The sequence below is a fragment of the Branchiostoma belcheri genome, unplaced genomic scaffold (assembly GCF_001625305.1).
Source record: "Branchiostoma belcheri isolate BF01 breed outbred unplaced genomic scaffold, Haploidv18h27 scaffold82, whole genome shotgun sequence".
NCBI lineage: Eukaryota > Metazoa > Chordata > Leptocardii > Amphioxiformes > Branchiostomatidae > Branchiostoma > Branchiostoma belcheri.
The window spans coordinates 65,969-87,456 of NW_017804487.1; the positions used below are offsets into that span (position 1 = coordinate 65,969).

At 39.8% G+C, this 21,488-nt stretch overlaps 2 protein-coding genes across 2 annotated transcripts in view; one reads left to right on the top strand and one right to left on the bottom strand.

Annotated features, from left to right (window-relative positions):
* Positions 1–1,554: 1,554 nt before the first annotated feature.
* On the bottom strand, positions 1,555–20,862 carry LOC109486729 (condensin complex subunit 2-like). The gene is made up of 18 exons (XM_019790617.1): positions 20,718–20,862; positions 19,610–19,753; positions 18,845–18,969; positions 17,784–17,874; positions 17,151–17,246; positions 15,921–16,047; positions 11,667–11,719; positions 11,328–11,399; positions 10,344–10,530; positions 9,780–9,877; positions 8,916–9,139; positions 7,880–8,016; positions 6,903–7,138; positions 5,606–5,707; positions 4,814–4,981; positions 4,036–4,140; positions 2,917–3,072; positions 1,555–2,327 (listed from the first exon to the last, which is right to left on the bottom strand). The coding sequence occupies exons 2-18, from the start codon at positions 19,730–19,732 to the stop codon at positions 2,268–2,270; spliced, it is 2,160 nt and encodes a 719-aa protein (XP_019646176.1). The 5' UTR covers positions 19,733–19,753; positions 20,718–20,862; the 3' UTR covers positions 1,555–2,267.
* A 111-nt stretch (positions 20,863–20,973) lies between these two features.
* The window catches only part of LOC109486730, a 2,359-nt gene continuing 1,844 nt past the window's right edge, over positions 20,974–21,488 (top strand). The window contains exon 1 of the mRNA XM_019790618.1: positions 20,974–21,084. Coding sequence (XP_019646177.1) covers positions 21,028–21,084 — 57 coding nt within the window. The 5' untranslated portion in view covers positions 20,974–21,027. The remainder of the gene's footprint in view (positions 21,085–21,488) is intronic.

Here is a 21,488-nt window from a genome sequence, read left to right on the forward strand (position 1 = left end):
GAATATACTACTGGGGATGGTACCCAGGCTATGGTGCCCCTGGATGACACACCAACAAGACTGGTGCCCCTGTCCTTGGTGCTGAATGACACACTAACAAGACTGGTGCCCTGTCCTTGGTGCTGAATGACACACCAACAAGACTGTTGCCCCTAAATGACACACTAACAAGACTGGTGTCCCTGGTGCTGAATGACACACTAACAAGACTGGTGCCCCTGTCCCAGTTCCAACGACAACCGCTACGGCCCAGTTGAGGACAGATCGTCATTTTTGGTATGTAGGAAGCTGAAGTGGTGCTTGACATTATTATGTTACAATTTTGCAAATATGGATGTAATTTGCATAATCGATGAGGAAATTCTATAAATCAGTTGCATGACATGATAGGACTATTAAATCTTGTGGCATATGTAATTGACAACAAAACACAGGTAGATATTATGTAAATTGACTTACTTTGCATAATTAATGAGAAAATGTTATAATTCAGCAATCGTAATTGCCTGAATTTCATACTTAGGTATTTGAAACTTAATAGGTGAAGCTGAACATCATTAAACATAGCTTATTCAAATAAGGACCTCATTTGCATAATTTATGAGGAAATGCTAGAATGGCACTTCGTTAAGATAGGACTGTCTTTAGGTGGAGAATATGGTCAACTGATATTATTCATGGAAATGATCTTATTTACATAATCAGGGGACTAATCTAAAATTTGTCAGTCATAAAAATTAATATCATTTGGCGAAGGTATGAGATCGTGGAACTCTTGTTAAGATATGCAACAATTTCGCAATGTACACGTTTGGTATATCCAGAAAAGGTCTAAAGTGTGATTTGCTTCACTACAATTAAAAAATAAAAGTCAAGCAATGACACCTAATGTATTCCCTTGCTGTTTATCTTGAAAACTCCTCAATTGAAAAAGTATGCTACAAGTAAAATATATATCAAAAAGAAAACAATTTCATTGACATAATAATGCAGTGATACTAAGTTGTTCTTTATTTCTCAAATCTACAGTTTCAAAAACAACATGGTACAATGGGTAAAACAAATTGTAAAATAACAGTACAGAACAGATCCTTTGTACACAATGCAAGAGGTAAAGTCAGAAACGTAGGTTCACAAACACACTGTTAAAAAGAAATAAGAACCAGTCAATTTGCAAGATTGGGAAGGAGACAGTCACGGTCAATCTTTATACATACATGTAAATATTAAGCACATTTTGTAATACGGGGTGAAAGCTAAAGGTTGGGAGGAAAACCTGAAAATTCTGTTCATTCCTGAGACTGTAAGCACCAAGAGACAGAAGGGAGACTTCAATGTTAATGTGCTTCATAGGAGGGAGACATCTAGCAGGACTCAGTGGTACTGCAGTGAGACTACAATTTGCCTTTCTAATCACTATTCCGTTAGAATCCGTTTAAATTCTCTCAAGTCCTAGTCTCCAAGCAGAGGTTTGGGTTTAGGGTTATTTTTGGCATGTTTTTAGGCTTTTTATCAGGGTTTCTTTTTTGCACTGGAATTTTTTTCACCCTACCCCCCAAAAAAATTCCTGTGCAAAAAAGAAACCCCAATAAAAAAACCTAAAAACACGCCAAAATAAACCCAGACCTCTGCTTGGAGAGTATGAAGTCCAAGATTTACCGTACCAAATGTATTTAGTGTCATAAGATGTGCCTAAAATGTTTTGTGCACGCAGAAAGATCTGTTTGTACCTTAGTCAGCACAGGAAGCCAAAGCAGAAACTAGTTTTCACTACATCGGCTATTAGGTTGTGTAGCTTTGGATAAAAAATAATGATACACACATGTATTACTGGAGAGTTCAAGGACCATAAATCTTATCACTTCCAGATTTCGTCACAGCCTATCAACACACCAAATACATGTATAATAGTAATCACTACTGCTTCTCTGGAGTTATTTTAGTAGGTAACACACAGAAAAATGCCATCTCAAAAGACATGTATGGAGGTAATAAACGTGCATATCATCATATTTTCCGAGACTACTAGTTTGTACAATGTATTTGCTCATCTCAGACATAGCAGAAGGAAACTCTAAAATCATGCAGCAACAAATCTAAAAATTGTGGTGTCTTGGCTACAACAACTAATTCTATACAAAGTTTATTTGGCTAGGCACTTGTTGAACTAGGCTTGTCATTATATACAATCCATTTTGTAAAATCTTTTGCATGATTAGTTAATTCCAGTCCAAACGGTGACACAAAGAACCGAAGGGTGGGTGTGGTCAGACCCCCTGGGCCACTGTCAGCTCTGACAAGTCAGCATTTCCATCTATCTGCAGACACTGAAAAATAAAAAGCAAAATTTGTTGCTAAACTATTTTCTGACACAAACGAGGCCAAGCCCCAGACCCCTGAAGAAATCCTGGTGTCCATAAAATAACAGGAGAAAAGTAGCCAGTCTGAGTACCTTTTACCGGCACGTCTTCCTGCAACCCTCAGAGGAACTCACTGGAATTCTGCCGACCAAACTAGCTGGAATGCGAGTAACTCGCTCAACTACAAGTGGGCACCCTTACTTTGTTAAAGTGCCAAGATCCAACACTCAGCTTCACATGTCCTCATATGTACCAAGGACTAGCAGGCTGTGGAACTCCTTACCAGCCTCGGTTTTCCCTGACAGTCCTAACATGACTAACTTCAAGACTGCAGTAAACAGACTCTTGTTGAATTCCTCTTAGAGATTTTCTACTTTTTGACAATAATATGTACCATGCAATTATGTATTATGTATTATGTATAATGTATTTGATAAGGGTATGTATGTGTAATCAAGCGAGGGGAATTGATGTGACATATTGAACTGAAGATCATCGTTATACGATGTCAAGATCAGGTTCACTCTGCACTGATTAGAAAAAAAAAACTGCTTACCTTTTCATTGGCCAGATGCAGTAGACAGACAAATGCGATTGGCACAGACAGATTTTTGGCTGTCTGACCTGACACCATGGTGGGCAGCTCCTGCATGAGTTCAGTGAAGGTCTGTTCTCCGGATACAGCCTCTTCTTCTGCACTGTGTCCAGGGTCCTGCAATTATCAGGGATCGAAAATCATTTTTGGGAATACATGTAGGTGCACTGGTGCACCCTACCTAAAAAAATTAGGTGCACAAAAATTTTTTGGGGTGCACCAAGTACTACAACAAAGATTTTATTCTTTTTCTGACACTTACAATGTAGATGCCAAGAATATCCTGTATACTATTGGACATTTGATATGCACAAAAATACCTACAAAAACATTTGGGTGCACCAGTGCACCCAGAGAAAAAAATAGGGTGCACAGCTCCAAATTTGGGTGCACTAAGGTGCACATGCACCCAGTATATCCAGCCCTCATTATGATAGATGCTGTTAAATCACAGTTCTGCATGATAACACTTGCAACACCAATTTAATTTGTTGGTTCTCGGATTTGCCTCTTCATTTTTTTGTTATGTGTAAAAAAAAAAGATTCTGGTTCTGAATCAACTCAAATATGCTCATATTTTGCCCCCAACAGTTGGGGAAAGCCCTTTTCTTCCTAGTTGTTAGTAATACAGTTTTTAATCTATCAATGCAGTGGTTTGATTAAAAGTTGAACATTTAACCCAGCCTTTTGTGTTGACTTCATGGCTCCTATCGTAGCATTTGGGGCTATAATACAAAATACTAACAAAGGATGCCTAGACCTGATATTATTTTTTCGCTCTGTCGCTTCATATTATTCCTGAAAAAAAAATACGAGAGCCAAGAAATTAAATTAGTGTGGCCTAATAATATTTTCCTCCTGGAAGCAAAAATAAGGGTCGCTTTGAATATATTTGACATTTGAAGGAAGAATCTGAAAAGCATCGACATGAGTAACATTCTTCATTTTCTTTAGTCTTTAGTTATGGCGAGCTAACTTTGTATGCTCCACCTCTACGGAGGATGTCAGATGATGACGATGAGTCTTTGAAATGTTTTTCAAAAAACATGATATTTAAACGTAACACAACAGAACACGTACCTCTGGTGCATGTGGTTTGATAAGCCAGTTCCACATGGTACCCTTGAGTTTCCTCACATCGATGCGCTTGGCCTGTCGTGCATAGTCTATGTCTATCTTGGCCACCTGAGGTACATTAAAAAAAAAAACATTGTTTTTCAAGATTGTACAGTTCAATTGCTACAACTTCTATTCACATATACAGGGCTTGAAAAACTTCATTTCTGCAATTGTGATTCATAATTTTTATCTTGCCAATATTATTGTTATGACTTCACCACACCACATGGTGTTGTGAAACATATTGTTTTCTCTTAAGTGTTTCTTCTTCTCCTTCTCCATGAAATTCAGAATAAGGGTAGCTTGGCACCAAATGCTAATAGACTATTATAATAGACTGTGTTAACTATACAGATTCAGCCCTTTGTTCAAACTTTCTTTTCTTGCAAATTACAGGTGGGTACTTCAAGTACAAATTGTAGGTGGGTACTTCTATATAAACTCAGGAAGAGTAGTTGCAATCATTTGTTGTCCCAAATACAGTCTGTCCCACAGCAAGCCAGTAGGTCCAAATAGTGGTTAGGTCTTCAAAATTGAGTGCAGCTTACTTTGCATTTATCAAATACTGAGGAAGACCAGAGTGACTGGTCAAAAGCTCTAGGTGAGAGAAATTTTTGTGTTGGATCTAAAGTTTTAACTCATGTAAGTTGTAACATGTAAGTTGTAACTACCAACACAGATGAACTTTCATGATGACTTTGAGAAATGGTCAGAATGAGATGAAGAAATGGCTGCCCACCTTGCGAGGTGCCTGCACCAGACCGTCTGGTCCCATCTGTGACTCCAGCATGCTGGCGTTACAGGACATGTTCCCCTGGATGGTGGTGTCATGGCTGAAGTTGAAGTGTGATGACGCCTGGCTGAAATCCTGGAACCCTGCACTCTCATTATCACTGTCATCTCCACCCTGAGAAAAACAACGGCGACAGATACAATTATAACTTAAAGGGCTTAGTATACTTCTTACAAATTTTAAAAACAAACAAAAATTAACAAGGTAGTACATTTTATTGTATCTGAACTGCGCAAAAGGTGGAAGTACATGTCATGTAGGGCGTTGTGGCCTCCAGCAAAAATCCAAGGGACCACCAAAAAGTGGTCCCAAATAAAATGCTCGTTAGGCCACACCAATTTAATTTGTTTGGTTCTCTGATTTTTTTAAAGAAAAATATAAAGCAATAGGGCGGAAAAAATTAAAAATAAAAACAGGTCTAGGCGTCCTATAATAGCCCAAAATGCTAAGATAGGAGCCAGTCATTGAAGTCAACACCAAAGGCTGGGATGAATTTTGGACTTTTAATCAAACCACTGCATGAGATGGAAAAAATGTAAGAACTAGGAAGAAAAGGACTTTCCTCAAGTGTTGACGGCAAAATATGAGCATTTTTGAGTTGATTCAAAATCAGAATCCTTTTTTTTCTTTGAAAACCAGAAAAAAATGAAGAGGCGAATCCGAGAACCATCAAATTACATTGGTGTGGCCTTATGCGAAAGTGGTGAGAAGTTTCACTAAAACCAGCCTGCTCCTTACCTCCAGCCCTGGACAGTAGTTGGCACAGTCATTACGGTTGTTGTAGTCGTAGTTTTCTATCCCATCATCCATCTGGCTGTCCTCTTCCACCTGCCTCTTCACCTGTTCATGGACACAACATTGTCATGTCAGAAACAGAACTAGTGCTGTGTACCGGTTCACTGGACTTGGATCCGGACTTGTAAGAATGTTTAGGTTCAAGTCCAAAAAAACCTAAAAGTCCGGACTTATTACCATAAAAGACCATTTCACATACCCCTTTTCTTTCCAAACCACCTAAAACCTTCCGTACATTGTAAAATCTTTGCTGCAAAACGAAGAAAACATTGCCATCGGGCATCGTCAAGTACCGGCCTCCGTGTTATGTGGCCAAAATTTCACCCAGACAACATTGCAAGGGTGCCAACATGCAATTTATATATGCCATGGGTTTAGGTCCGGACTTACAAGTCCGGACCTGAACCTAAACCTCTGGACTTGAATCCGGACCTGAACCTAAAATTGGGTTTAGGTATGCATCACTAAACAGAACAGACTCTTTTTACACAAACCTTAAAAAAAACCATTTAGGTTCAGGTCCAGATTCAAGTCCAGAGGTTTAGGTTCAGTTCCGGACTCAAACTGTGGACACATAACATGGAGGTCGACACTTGACAATGCCCGATGGCAATGTTTTCTTCACTTTGCAGCACAGATTTTGCAATCTATGGGAGGTTTTAGGTGGTTTGGAAGGAAAAGGGGTATATGATATGTATTGTTTAAATTTGTAATAAGCCTGGAATTGTTTCTTGACTTGTAGGTTTTTTTTATTTGAACCTTAACATTTTTACAAATTCGGAGGAGTGTTATTTTCCTATAATGTACATTACCTTCGCCTAGAAGGTTATGTTTTTGGTTGTTTGACTGTACAGTCAAACCTGCCCAAGACAACCAACCAGGAGACCATATAATTATAAAAATAAGTAGAATGTTAGCAAAAGCTTTGTTGTACATGTTTCATTTCTAAAGAAAAATACTACAACAAAGATGTTCTTATCATTCTGACACTTATTATAATTAGATGCCAGGAATACATGTATGCTGTATAGTAGTAACATTTAACATCTTTACATGTTAGCCTGGGTACCATCCGGATTTTTCCGCAACGCTTGAAAAAATCTTTTTTTCGAGCGTTGCGGAGCAAAAATCCAGATGGTACCCAGGCTATACATATGTATAATCACGAAAATATTTGGGTACACTGGTGCACGGTGCACCCACGAAAAAAAAAATTGGTAGACAAAAAAAAAGCACCCACCATGACACTAGCTTTCCCAAACAGCCTGAAGAGAGCATCAGCCCTGTAACTCAGGTCAGGTGGAAGAACCTTGCTGTCCTTGCTGTATTTATCCAGTGTCTTTTTGGTCAGGGTGGTGGCTACTTTGGTCTCAATGAACTGTTTTTCAAACTCTGCCTCCCCGATGTCTTGGTACACCAGCACAAAGGGTTCTTTCTTTTGTCTGGCTTTCTTATCTCCACCTTCTTTGCCAGCATCTATGAAAAATCAGTTAAGTTTCGAGTTAGTTTCATATCAGTTTTTATCTGTACAAAATACATGTTAACCTTCATTTTTGCTCTGTTTATTCTTCTTCCATTCCACACAAATAAGGACAATGACCTGGACCAGACGTCTGTCACCATGGTAACTGGTGCTATAGCAGACACCTGTGGTGTTAGGTTCCATATGTACGTTGTGTTGTGTTTCAGCAAGGAGGTTAAAGAGTAAAAGTACACAAAGCAGCAGTTTGTTGGGCCAGACCATGTAAAGGTAAAAAAAATATGCATTTGCTTTTGTAAATGTTACCTTTCTAGTTACCTTTATTATTACCACACAGAACACACTATACAATTCATGTAGTTGTGTTTACCAAAGGAAAAAACATTGTTTTTGCTACATTTCCTCTTTTTCTTCTGTTCCAAACACTAACCTCTGACCTGGCCAATGACCTGATTTGTTGAAGTCTGTCCCCATGGTAACTGGTGTTGAGCTACATGGGTTACATAATGCTGCAATTTTATCAGTAGGAGGGATTTACACTCCTGTCTGACCATATATATGAATGTATTTGAGTAAGAATTAACAGAGCAGACCATATGTGAAGGTAAACATTATTCATTTGCTTTGCAAATATTATAGCTATTACCTTTCTAGTTAAAATAGAATTCACAAAACTGCACAATTCATACATGTTTCATTGTGCTGGTAAAGGTAAGTATGACAAATATAAAAACCACCTTTGGATCTGGGTTTCAACTTCCAGTGTTCTGGTCCGGCCCACAGAGAGAGAAGTTTGGAGTCAAAGTAGGAGTACTCGCTGGGCTCTAGTGCCAACACCAGACTGCCGACTGTGCCGTCCAGTATGGGTGGGCGGCTGGAGGGAAAGAAAAATATTCTAAAACTTTCTAAAATAATGATAACAGATAAGGCCTCGAAATTAACTCTTTTTTACTATTGTTGCAGTACTGTGCCAAAAATAGATTTCAATTGTCCTGAATTGAAGATGAACTGTCCCAGCCTGCTTTTCAGGAAGTATGTTTATGACAACAATTAGATAACAACAACTTGAAGTCCTCTTTATTAGTAAATCACTAAATGTCCATCATTTTCCCAAGACTTTAGGGAAATACATGATAGTATCATGTTTAAGACCCCCCTCCCCGGCATGTGGAATCCCTGATTGGTCAAATTTAAATGTTTGTCAGAATATTTGGGCTGCCGGCAGCCTGCAGCAGGATGGATGGACCGCAATCCTAAATGACGTGGACGGTCTCAGAATTTTCCAGATGCCCCGAAATTGTAATTTGAATTGTCTCAAGCTGAAAATTTAGTGTCATTTGACAATGTTAATTTCGAGCCCTACATGCTGAAAAAAGTCAGGCAAAATTGGCAACAACACATGTTTAATTGAAAGAATGGCAACTTTAAGCTACAACTTTGTACAACCCAGCGTGCAAAATACCTGGTTGCCCAAATTTTACTTGGGGCAACCTATTTTTGAACCCAGGTAGCCCGGTGTGCTAGCTGAATATAAAGAATGCCCCCCCCCCCAAAAAAAATTATCATGCCCACTTGGCTTGCACGACTGTATCCGGCATATGCTTTTTAATTTTAGGTATGAATGGCTATTACTAGTATCAGTTAACTAAAGGCTGTTAGAAATATTGTCAAAGGCTTATGTATGTAACAATTTGAGGTAAGTAGTAACTTATAGGTGGGGCAACCTAATATTCTGATGGCAACCTAATTTTTGCCAACTGGGCAACCTGTCACCTTGTGTTGGCATCCTGTAGCATCCGTGTTGGTTGTCCCTCCACGAGCATGGACTGTTCCATTATGGTCCCATCTCCACCATCCATCCCTCCATGGTACCCATCATCATCGTCACCATCCATGTCATAGTCTGGTCCTTCCTCTTCTATGGGCTGAGTTTCTGCGTTTAGGTCAAAGGCATGTTCTCCCTTCCCTTGCTTAGACATGACCTCTCCAAAGAAGTCCTGAAATACATTTTGTACAAATGTGTTGTAATATATGTCTGTATGACAGAAAAATTACTAGCATGGCTCAAAATTCATTTCTGGGAATAGGTGCACTGTTGCAGCCAAAATAAAGTAAAGTAAAAAGGCCCTTGCAATGGACCTATCACATTATTACGTCACAGTTTGTTTATCTGTTCTAAAGAACATCCTAGAATGGTCAGTTAAAGAATAAAGATCATTTTCAAAGTGTTCAAAGTGTTCAAAGTCAGGTATGTTTGATTTTTTCTGCGTCTAGTTTTGTTGACACAGCATTACATGCCATAATGGGTGATTTAGTTGTGACAGTGGAGGAAAGTAGTACTGTATAAAGGCCTTATATTAAGGCTAACGCTACACAAACACACACTGCGCTACGCACCCCTGTACAATATAAACGTCGATTGACCAGCATTCATTGTGGTAAAAAAACTGTGACATAATATTATGTGATAGGTCCATTGGGAGAGGCACTTTACACGACTTTCCTCACTTAACTCAAATGAAAATGAGTATTGTCTGTCCTGTATTTGTTTCTATGTGTAGGACACAACACCAGCAAAAGCTGCCTTTGTATTGTATTGTGTTGTTATAATTTCAATAAATCAGATCCAAAGCTTACCTGATCATATTCCATGAACTTGAAGTCAGTAAAAGGTGGACAGACTTCAGCTGTGCTGATCCTCTCCAGGACTCCTTTGTGCTGGTGTTGTAAGAATTCTGAAAAGGTGAAATAAAAATACTGTCGGGCTAACAACATACTACCATAATTTTTTTTTCAAGCACATTCTAAACTTCACAATCGAGTTGTTGCAGGCCATCACAATTGTAAGGTTGGTATGACTGGTAGAAAATGTGCTCAAGACATGTACATAAGGCCACACCAATTTAATTTGTTGGTTCTCTGATTTTTTCACCAAAAATAGAAAGCGACAGGGCGAAAAAAAAAAAAGAACAGGTCTAGGCATCCTGTTATAGCCCCAAATGCTTTGATTAGACTAAGAGCCGTGAAGTCAACACAAAAGGCACCGAGAGGAGAAGGGGTGCATACTATATATATAGCTACTTCACCAAGAAGGTAATGTTCTCAGTTGCATCCATGTGTCAGTCTGTGTGAGTGTGTATGGAGGTTTAGAACCAAACCAATAAATAAAACGCAATAAGTATGATAAAATCTAAGACCCACCAGAAAGATCAACCTGCTCCGTGCTGCCAGTGTCGTCTACCTTTTCCCCCAGTGTTGCCGTGGCCAGAGACTTGGCATCGAACAGTAGCTCCATGTTGTCATCCATACAGCTGAGGTGGTTCAGAAGCAGGCCTCTGGTCCCACCTTCATCAAAAGTAGCTGACATCTTCTTGAATAAAGGGTCAACCTGGAATGGTGGTATGTATGCCAAGTGGCATGTGTCAACAAGCTTAAGTCAGCTTCTCAGGGCTCAAAAGTCATTTTTGGGAATAGGTGCACTGGTGCACCCAACCTAAAAAGCAAGGTGAAAAAAAACTTTCTTGGGTGCACCATATGAAATAGAAATTAAGTAGAATGTCAGCAAAAACTAATTATGTTTCATTTCTAAAGAAAAGTAGTCTACAACAAGTGAAATGGGTGTACAGCTCTAAATTTGGGTGCACTGAGGTGCACATGCACCCAGTATTTCCAGCCCTGCTTCTAATAAAAACCTGGCTGGAGTGCATAATGAGGTTAAGCCATTTGCATAATTAAGATCCTACGATGTGCCTCTCTTTCTTGGTTAGGCCTAGGAAAAAAATGTTGTATTTCCTGCTTCCCTTTCCTGCTTTTACAAAAATGGCTGTGCAGTTCGATCACAAGCTGCTAGGGGGCCCAAACACATGCCACTTATTCTCTGTTCCAAGGGCTCTCTACCAACCAAAAATCGTGACCCTAGCATGTAATCATTTCTAATCCTCTTACCAAACTCTACCCACATGCCAAATACGATTATGATTCATTATTGCCTTCTCGAGTTATGCTGTACACACACACGCGCGCGTGCACACACACACACACACACACACTGCTAACAAAAACGTACAGTCAAGGTAATAATACAATGTCACCAAGTATGTTACAAAAACAAAGGGGGATGTTTAATTGTCCGACAAGTTTGACATGATGTATCAAACTGTATCGTCCTGTCTGGACAAAACTTACCTCAAATTCCAGGTCAAAATTGTTGACATTGATATTCTTCAAGTTGTTCTCTGTTGTTATAGACATTCCTGACTGGGAACAACAAGGTTAAAACATCATGAGGTGGGATACACATATTATCTCTTCGATACCAACATATTTCACATTAAATCAAAATGTTTCTTATTCTATCAATCCACGAAACTTTCAGAATCAGATCTAGAACAATGATGTGCACATTTGGCAAAAGCACAAGACAAAATTCCATATCATGTTGATTTGAAATTAGACTCTTTTAGAGTAATGAAAAGACTGTCAAATTAGTTAACTACTCTGTTAGAATTTGCCTTTAAAAAATACCTTCTTAGGTTTCTTCCCTTTCACCTCTCCATCTCCTTCTGGTAAGTCTCCTTCTAAAAGTAAAACATAGTAAAAGTGAGAGGTAATTTGTAAGGAGTTTACTGACTGCTCAGCACTCGAAATTAACTGTGTCCCAATGGCCAGTGACCACTAAAATTTAAGCCTGGACAACTAAAAAGACACTTTGGGACATTTTTGGGACAATAGAAAAATAATCAACATCAGAATGTCAGCCTTCTCAAAACAAGCCGGCTACCGGCGAAAATCGCCGCCTACTCAAATTTTTGCACCGGCTACTTTCGTGTAAATTTTCAGAAAAACACTGTAGTCTCCGCAATTTTTCTTACAAACTCCACCGGCTCATTTATTCTGACGAACTTCAGACAATTTTCTGCTAGCTTTCTGGATCTGAAAACTGCTTCTTTCTTAGCCTCCTAGTTACGGGGGGAGGGTCTTGTTGTTCGGGGCTCGAGTGGTATCCGCGGAGCTGTATCGCTCGAGCTAGGCGGAATTTGCTTCCTAAACTCGTTGCTCACGAAAATTTATCAAGCCGCTACCTTCCCAAATTCTCCCGGCACTATTAACATTCCTGCTACAAATAACTAGTACAAATCACGTCAAAAAATATCAAGACATGTACAGAATCGTGTTCATATCTTTCTTACACAGTTAGAAACACAAGACAAATTCAAAAACAAATCGCCATCAGCGAGATTTCACAGCTTTTTCATTCATCAAACGTTCTTGTCGATCGTAAAATGATCACTCATCTGTTGTCTCCACTAGTGTGTCATTTATAGCGTAATCACGGCGAGCCAAAAATCAGCGTCAAAACTAAGAAAACCCCGGCATAAAAAACGCACACTCCGCATCGCTGTACAGAAACAGGAGATTTCAGGCGCCATCTTGTCATGAATAAGTAAGTAGCACCACACGATCGACGCTCTGATTGGTTCACCTCACATGACCTGCGTTCTGATTGGATAAGCGATGTGGCTAGCAGCACACAGCGCGGGAACATTTTTCTTCGCCGGTGAAGAAGAGAGACACATTTACGCTGCTTTCTACATTTTTTCTACGACTACTTAGCAACATCCTATTACAGAAATGCATAATTAAAAGAATTGTCGGGGAGATTTTTATTTCTCTACGCCGATGTTTGGCCTTTTTCTCGTAATATTCTTGTTCAAGGAACCCGGAAGTCAGTGTACCGGGACGCGGGGTGAATTTCCATAGGGCATTTATGGATCGCACCCCGCTAGAATTAAACCGTCAAAACAGAAACAAAACTTCCAAAAAGCGAACCTTTGACATTTTTTCAGATCCCAATGATTACTGTAAATGCATTTATGTTCGCGAGGACTAAATTTCGCGCAACGGAGCAAATAGAGAGTTCGCGAGGGATTTTAGTTCGCTATACAGCAGAACCAAATACAAAAGGGAATGCCGACTTCCGCCCCCCCCCCTCTTTCATGGGTTTACCCGGCCCCGGAAATCCCCCATATTTGATAATAATAAAGTCCCAATATTTTTCTTTTGTCACACAAAATCGCCGGCTATGGAATCTTTTGACAAAACGCTACTTAGTACAGAGTAACAGTGATTTGGTTGCAGTTAAAAATTCATACCCAACTGATGGCTCGCGCTGAGAATCACACGGGATCTGTATCGTACCGAAGGACCAGGCATCGAACGGTTAGATTTTTACTCGGATATTCAAAGATGAACTCGTAAAATACATTTTCAAAAGCAGGAAAATCTTGTTTCCCGGCATTTATCTCTTGAAATACGGCGCTGATTTGACACAAAAATTAGTTTCATGCCCCGCTCCTGGCTTTCTCAGCTAGCTGCATGAATTTTGACGGTATGCAAATCTTGCGTCACGTGTCCGCATTTCGCGTCTCTGATTGGTTGTGCGTCAGTCGGAGCAGCTCGCCGCGGTAACATACAAGCGGGCCGACGCGATGTAAACAAATTTTCTTTGTTTTAATATAAGCGCTAAAACGCTTTTTCCACAACTACACATCGATCTTCTAGTGAAGGAATGCATAGTTCCAAGAATCTTTCGGGAAAATGTATATTTCTATGGGGATTTTTGGTGTTTTCGGCGTGATTTTGCAAACCGGAAGTATACGGACCTCGGCGTGCCTCGGCGTGGGTTCGTCGTACCCACGCTAAATTTTTAGCATTTTTACCCTCCGTTTTACCAACCAAAACAAAATACAACTCCCGCTAAGGAGAACCCAGTAACATTTCAGATCCCAGCAATTATGTTTTTGATCAAAATATTTGTGGATGTGCCTGCATTTTAGCCGTATTCCTGTCGCAAGCGGCCCCGCGACGTGCACGCTAAGATTTCTTGTACGCAGTTGACATGGCCTGACACTGGATTCGGTGTCTCATGAAATAATTTTTATCAGTATAAATAATTACTGATACTCAACAATAGCGCAGAAATATTCTATTTCTTGAAGAACTGGACAGGTCTACTTGTTATTTGTGTCTATTCTGCTGAGACAATACGGATAGTTAGGCTCTATGGGTAGTAGTAACGTAACGTTACATGGAAACCTGGAAGACGCGGGAGTGTAGCGATACGGTATATAAACAGTTCGCGAGGGACATGACTTCACGAAGCAAGGCTCTTCGCGAAAACAGCGAAGTTAAATCCCTGACGAACAAAAATGCATTTACAGTATATTTTCGATCAAATTGACATTTAAATATGCTTTCTTTATTTTTCTGCATTTTGTGGCCGGGCGCAAGGACCGCGCGTAATACGATCGGAGTGGCAAACAAATTTAATACAGCCTTTTTCCGGAATTATTTGTGCACGAACAGTAAATTTTGGAGCCATAAGATTGCCATAAAAGATGCTCATAATGTACCAAAAACGATGTTTAGGGGTCTAATTTTTACGATTTCCTCCGGGGGAGGCCCCCCAGACCCCCCCAGAGACCTGCGCGGCTCGCTTCGAGCCACTTCGTGGCTCGCCTGCTACTTTTTCTTATCAGCCACCTACTCTAAATTTTTTTGAGAAGGCTGAATGTCAGCCCTTCTTTTGTTTATTAGGCACACATCCCAGCTTTTGGCTCTGGAAAAGTCCCCCCCCCCTGAATTTGCTCTGCAAGTTTAGTGTACCAGAGAGTCAGAGTGTGTATGTAATAACTTTAAGTCATACAATGCTTCCAAAAAACAGGTCGGGACAGTCATTTCAACCTCACTTTGGGACAATTGAAATTCATTTTTAGGACAGTGCTGGGACAATAGGAAGAAAAGTTAATTTTGAGGCCTGCTCCTGCTGAAGCCCATGATCATACATTATCTCATCAGCTGTCCAAATAAGTTTCCTAAATGCACCTAATAGTTACACTTTAGCCCTAGGTCAAAAAAGTTGTGCTGACAGTTTCCTTCCTGAAAAAAATTAGGGTCCGTTGAAATAAAGTTTAATGATGTCAAACTGAAATGCATCAAGGCTAGGGCTGTCTCCAGGACCTGTTCCTTTATTAGGCCACACCAAGTAAATTTTATGGATGACGTCCGCGCGCGCATTGATTTTGGTCTGTTCCTCGAAAAAAAAACAAGAAATTCCGCTTCCTGTAACTATGACCAAAGACACACGACAGTGCCGCAAATCGTCAGATTGACATGATACCCGTAACGCGAAAACAGGACAGGACGACAACTGCTGTTCCACCTGATTTATTGCTGTTTTGATGATGAATAAAAGACTTCTTGTTTGTTAGACTGTGTCACCTCACTCAATCTGTGTCCCAACATTTGTCGTCTCTTAGTATATTTCTAATCTAGGCATCTTGTTTTTTAGGGCCCTTCTTGTTTTTTTTCGCCCTCTCGCATTAGATTTAGGGTCTCAGAAGGACGTCATCCATGAAATTTACTTGGTGTGGCCTTAAATGCGTATGGGGATTAGGGATAAATGTTTCACATGATTTACTAAAGTAAAAACAGGATTTCTTGAAGAAAATGCAGGGTGATATTTGATGCCAATGTGTATCAAAGGCTGATGTCTGTGTAGGCCCAACAATGATGATCCAATCTAACTGAGTGTAACACATGAACCCAACTGCAAACCATCATTTAAACCATATCAGACCCAATGAACTACACCCATGTTTGATTGCCAATAAACTATAAAGGTCAATACCCTCAAAATTACAATAAATAATATCTAATATCTGTCAGCCACAAAAAACACCCCCCCCTCCCAAAAAAAAAGAAGAGAAAAAAATTTACCTGCTGGCGATTTGTTGGCGTTTTCCGTGTGTCCCAACCCTCCAAGCATTTTAAAGGCATCAGCATGAACTGCATCCACACGGTAGGCATAGATTTTGGCACTGGCATCCAGGGTACAACTTGCCACCTATATGGAACAAGAAATCTTGTTCATTTCATAGTCTGACACAAGTATGGCCACAACAAGTGAATTTTACGGATGACATCCTCCGCAGACTCCAAATCTAATGCGAGCGGGCGGAAAAAAAACAAGGCGGGCTGAAAAAACAAGGTTCCTACATTTTAAAATTCTGACTCAGTCATTGTACAAATGGTTTTGATTCAGTGGGAACATCACATATACACAGCCACAATCACATATCACTGCATCAAAGTAAGAAACAAAACATTAAATCAGAGCCTTTTCTTGTCTCCTCTAGCTCTTCATATTTATCTGCCATCCACCTTCCGGCAGGGCAACAGACATCTTTGCCCATTTTCGACATGTTGCCCACTGTCATGATCAGAAGTCAACAAAATTTCTTGTTTTTTTTTTCCAAAATCAGACGAAAATTAATGCGTGCGCTGATGTCATCCATACAAATTACTTGCTGTGGCCTTAATAAAGTAAACAAAAACCTTGTTCATTTCATAGTCTGACATGGCATCTACAAGTTACTTCAAGGAGACCACCCGGCCTGGGTGCCTAGTGGGCAGGTTTGACTGTACAGCCTAACCAAAGTTAGCTTGCGTGCCATCCCCCGTAGTATTCGCCTGCTCCCTAATGTCGCTAGCTACCACTCGGTCTGGACTTGCTGACATATGTAACGTCTGGAATCGGAATATTCGATCAGATGTTGAATAAGCACGCTGATTGGTCCTACTCGTCTAAGCCCTTTTTGGGGGGTGCTCTTGTAGAAAAGGTGTGTACATATTAGGTAAGCCATTCAGACGTTCGAATGGCGACATTAAGATCATAGATCTTATTCTTATCTTCTATCGCGCTGCTCGGGCTAGCTCATTACGTGATGTCGTCACCAGACGTTACATATGTCACCAAGTCCATACCCACAAGCTAAAGCTAGAGATATTAGGGAGTGGGTGAATACTACGGGGGATGGCACCCAGGCTAACCCAAAGGCCCATGTGGAAATACAAACAAACACACACACACACAGTGACACACACACAGACATACATTGTACCAAAAACAATACCTCCATTTTTCACTGAACGATGTCAAGAACTTGCCTGAAAATTGGTGACTTCATTCCTGTTCTTGGTCTTCAGTAGATGAGACATGTAGTCAATCAGGTGCAGGCCAAACGCATTCTTCACATTGATTTTCTAAACAACAAAAAAGCATTTGCTATACTTCTAGTACCTTTCAAAATACAGACTGCAGAGTATCTAAATATAACTTACAATAATTATATAGAAGGACAATAATTGATTGATAGGAAGACAATGATAACAGATTATGGTAATACTGTAGATACTCTACACAATAATGGAAATTATAATATTTCAATATGTGAAAATGACACTAAGGCCACACCAATGCAATTCTGAAGACTTTAGGTTCTAAATCAACTGCAAAATGCTCAATGAAAGACATATTTCGTCCCCAACGGTTGAAGAAAGTACTTTTCTTCCTTCTTGTTAAAGTTTTTCAATGAAATAATTCAACTTCGTTTCATTTCAAAAATGTTGACTTCATGGCTCATATTGTAACATTTCCGGCCTTCATGGGGTGTCACCCTGTCGCTTCATATTTTTTCTGAAAAAATCCGAGTAACAACAAACTAAATTGGTGTGGCCTAATAGAAATCCTGACAAAACAAACAAGTGTAACTTGGATGTGCAGTAAACAGGGATACCCACATTTTCTGCAGACAACTTGATACAAGAAGTGTAGTGATCTGCAAGTTGTGCATTTGTGAGTCCACCCTGTGTTGTTCCCAGCGATTTTCTCCTGAAAAAAAATACAGGATGTTTAAAGTACTACAATATGATAGCATCTCTAATGTAATGTTTGATATTTGATCAGTAGTAATACATGTATAGTGAATATCTAGGATTCCAGGGTGCCAGAGAATTCATACGAATTTTACGGAATTCCTTCAAATTTTACAGAATTCATTATAAGTATCATACAAATTTTACAGAATCCATACGAATTTTACGGAATACATCCAATCCATTAATAGATACATACGAATTTTACGGAATAGGTACGATCCATTATGCGAAAACATTACATCACGGGGGGTGGGGGCATAAGGATAATGGAGCTAGAAAATGTTGATCAACTTGAAAAATTTATGTTCCTTCCAGGTCCACCCAAAGAAAATGCTATATGTAGGGTTGGCAGGTTTTTCTGGGGTCAGTTAAAGGGAAAAAGGAAATTTTTTCCTAAGGAAAAAAATTCCTTTTTCCCTACTGACCCCAGAAAAACCTTGAAGCTTGAAGCTTATCTGAGAAACAACAGATTAGACTGATGTACTGTGGCTTAACCTTGGACTAGTGCTGTGTACCTAAACCCACATTTAGGTTCAGGTCTGGATTCAAGTCCAGAGGTTTAGGTTCAGTTCCGGACTCGTAAGTCCGGACCTAAATCCATGGCAATAATTTATACAAAAATTGCATTTTGGCAACCTTGCAATGTTGTCTGGGCACAACTGTGGCCACATAACATGGAGGCCGACACTTGACAGTGCCCAATCAATGGCAATGTTTTCTTCATTTTGCAGCACAGATTTTGCAATCTATGGAAGGGTTTGGGTGGTTTGGAAACAAAAGCGGTATGTGACATGTTTTTTTTAGTAAGTCCGGAATCAGTTCTTGACTTTTAGTTGTTTTTTTTTTACTTGAAGTTGAACCTTAACATTTTTACAAGTCCGGAACTGGTCCAGCGAACCGGTACACAGTTTCCTTGGACCCACCTGTCCATGGGAGAGATGGGACTCCCCACCCCCCCTCTGGTCAGCTCGATGACCCTGGAACGTCTCCTCTCCCGTTTCTCAGCAGCGTCATCGTTCTCTAGTACGTGTGTCATCACTCTGGGGGACTGATAATGGACAGACAGGTGGTTACAAGTCATTCAGAAGTAGAAGCCTTAGCTTAATATCATTTAAATTTCTACCCTACTTGTGTGGCTGAAAAAAAAAGTACATGTACTTCGTTTAATAACTACATTTGTACTTTTAACTAGTTTTTTTAGTAGTTTTACAACTAAGGCCATGTTGATTTGATTATATGGATGACATCCTCTGGGAACCCCATAACTGATGCGAGTGTACTAATAAAAAAAAAGTTTTGCAAAAAAAACAAACAGTTGCTTTCATCATGAAATCTATGTGGTCATGAAGGTTGAACAAATGGCACAGAGTACATGGTATGGCAAATTTTTCTTTTTCATTTGCTTTTGGCATTCTACGACATTGGTATCATTTTCCAACCTTTTTTTTTTTCAACTTTAATATTTGCTAGTTTTGCAACTGTTTTGCATGATTTACAGTGTGGTTGCAAACTTTTTTTTGGGAAACAGCTGAAAATTCATGCACATGCGTCATTCATATAATCAAATCAACATGGCCATTCTGTGCCATGCAAGTTGTATAGATAAAAAGAAAAGTGGGATTTGAACAGATAGACAGGAAAAAGGGGGGTTAAAATTATCTTAGAGCTTGGACTGGTTGATCTGATACCTGTCCGGCGATCACCCCTCGCTGGTGGCGGGTACTGGGAGAGATGAAGTCAGGAGTGGGAGCACGGCCGGACCAACCAGGGGTAGAGTTAGGGGTTGGTTTAGAGACGCCCCGACTAGCCATCCTCCTGCTGTGTTAGAGCAACTTTGAAGACCACAGATAGAGTCCATCAGAGATAAAAAGCGAGATATGGAAGAACAAAATGCAGTCATCCTGTGTAAATTATACAGTACTTGTCTGCGTCGTCGTTTTGAGTGGCTGTCAAAATTGACTCAAATAAATTTATTCAACTTACCCCTATTTTCAACCCTTTTCTGTTTGCACCTACTACTACTTGTTGTTGTTGTCCTTGTTTATCGTCTATTTTTCCGCTAGACGTGGTCCCATGGTGATGAAATACTACTACTTCAAGTACTAGGACATAATCCCAGGGGTCTCCCCAGAAATTCTTAGGAGACGGAGTAGTACCTCTCCCAAAATGTTCAAAATTAGGGTCTACTGTCACTTTTCCCTTAGTCAGGATTTTCATTAAGATTTGCTGCTTAAATCAGCTGTTGATAAATCAGCAAATTTTCATGAAAATACTACGGGAGGAGTGACCTTAGCCTTAGCCTTAGGTCCTCCTGTGCCAGTGACAGAAGACCCTAATTTTGAACATTTTGGGAGAGGTGCTAGGATTTTTGGGAGGGGGAGCACCCTACTCTCCAAGAAAAAAAAATTCAGTGCAAAAAAGAAACCCCGATAAAAAAAAGCCTAAAAACACGCTAAAAATACCCCCCAAACCTCTGCTTGGAGAGTAGGACTCTAGGAGCACCCTTGCTTCATAAAGTTCATAATTTTTTTGCTTGGGGAGCCCTGAATTCTATTAAATATTTAATAAGTCCTTGCAGTCACTAAATGTGCATAGTTAATAATCCAGGCTCGGCAATAAGTTATGAAGATCATGATAAAACCATTATGTATCATTAGCATTTTTCGATATTTCGTAATTTTGCATTAAAATATGAAGTTGTTTTTGTTACCATCTACATCTACGTGTCAACGTCTAGGATTAATGGGAACAGAACACTTCAATGATACTATTGATAGACAAATTCAAACATCTTACCTTCGACAATTAAAAAAAATGCAACTCCCTCTATGTCTCCTTTCTCCTAAATCTCCAAAGTACCTGTAGAGATCTCAGAAAAGGCGTAAAAAAACAGAAATTCGTGAAAAACACAGGAAAAACTCGACATCATCCGGCAGAAAAAAATCGAATTTTTGCGGGCCGTTAAAAATAGCTGCGCGCGCATGTCCGGACGCATGCGCGGTGTGTCTAACAATGCATTGCGCCGGAACCCGGAAGTAGCGGCGGTAAGTTTGAAAACTGAACAAAATGGTGCAAACAACAACAACAACAAGACGTAAATAAAAGCATGGCTGGCGCTTCAAACAGACTTAAACGCACTTCCCCGATGTGCTACAAGGGAAAGGTATGGATTCTTTGGTTCTACTTGCTGCCAAGTCCAGTATTTTAGATAGTAAAGAAGAAGCTAGGTGGTGCTTCGAATTTCCTGCCTAGCCTGAAAATAATTTTTATTTATTTCCGACGAAAGATTTTGTGTTTTTCACGAATTTGTGTTCTTACACGCTTGAAAAGCTACACCGGCCGATCCAGAAAATAAGAATATACTGTACATACTGGGTCAAGGGGGTTGGCTCTAGGACTTAGGGTCTCCGGCCAGATCTAGAGTTTCTTTCACGATTTTGTAGAAATACTGTAGTACAAATTGGATCATGCTTTAAATTTTAATAGTATACATGTATAAATTAAATAATTTTCAGATCTAGGCATCTTGTTTTCTTGGCCCTTCCTGTTTTTTTTTTTTTTTTTTTT

What these genes read in the sequence shown, in the direction of transcription:
- LOC109486729 (XM_019790617.1), bottom strand. Translation starts at nt 19,732, where the DNA reads ATGGCTAGTCGGGGCGTCTCTAAACCAACCCCTAACTCTACCCCTGGT. An exon ending in AAGGGAAGAAACCTAAGAAG is followed by an intron (nt 11,400 to 11,666) that starts GTATTTTTTAAA and finishes TGTTGTTCCCAG; the next exon opens with TCAGGAATGTCTATAACAAC. An exon ending in ATTTTGACCTGGAATTTGAG is followed by an intron (nt 10,531 to 11,327) that starts GTAAGTTTTGTC and finishes CCACCATTCCAG; the next exon opens with GTTGACCCTTTATTCAAGAA.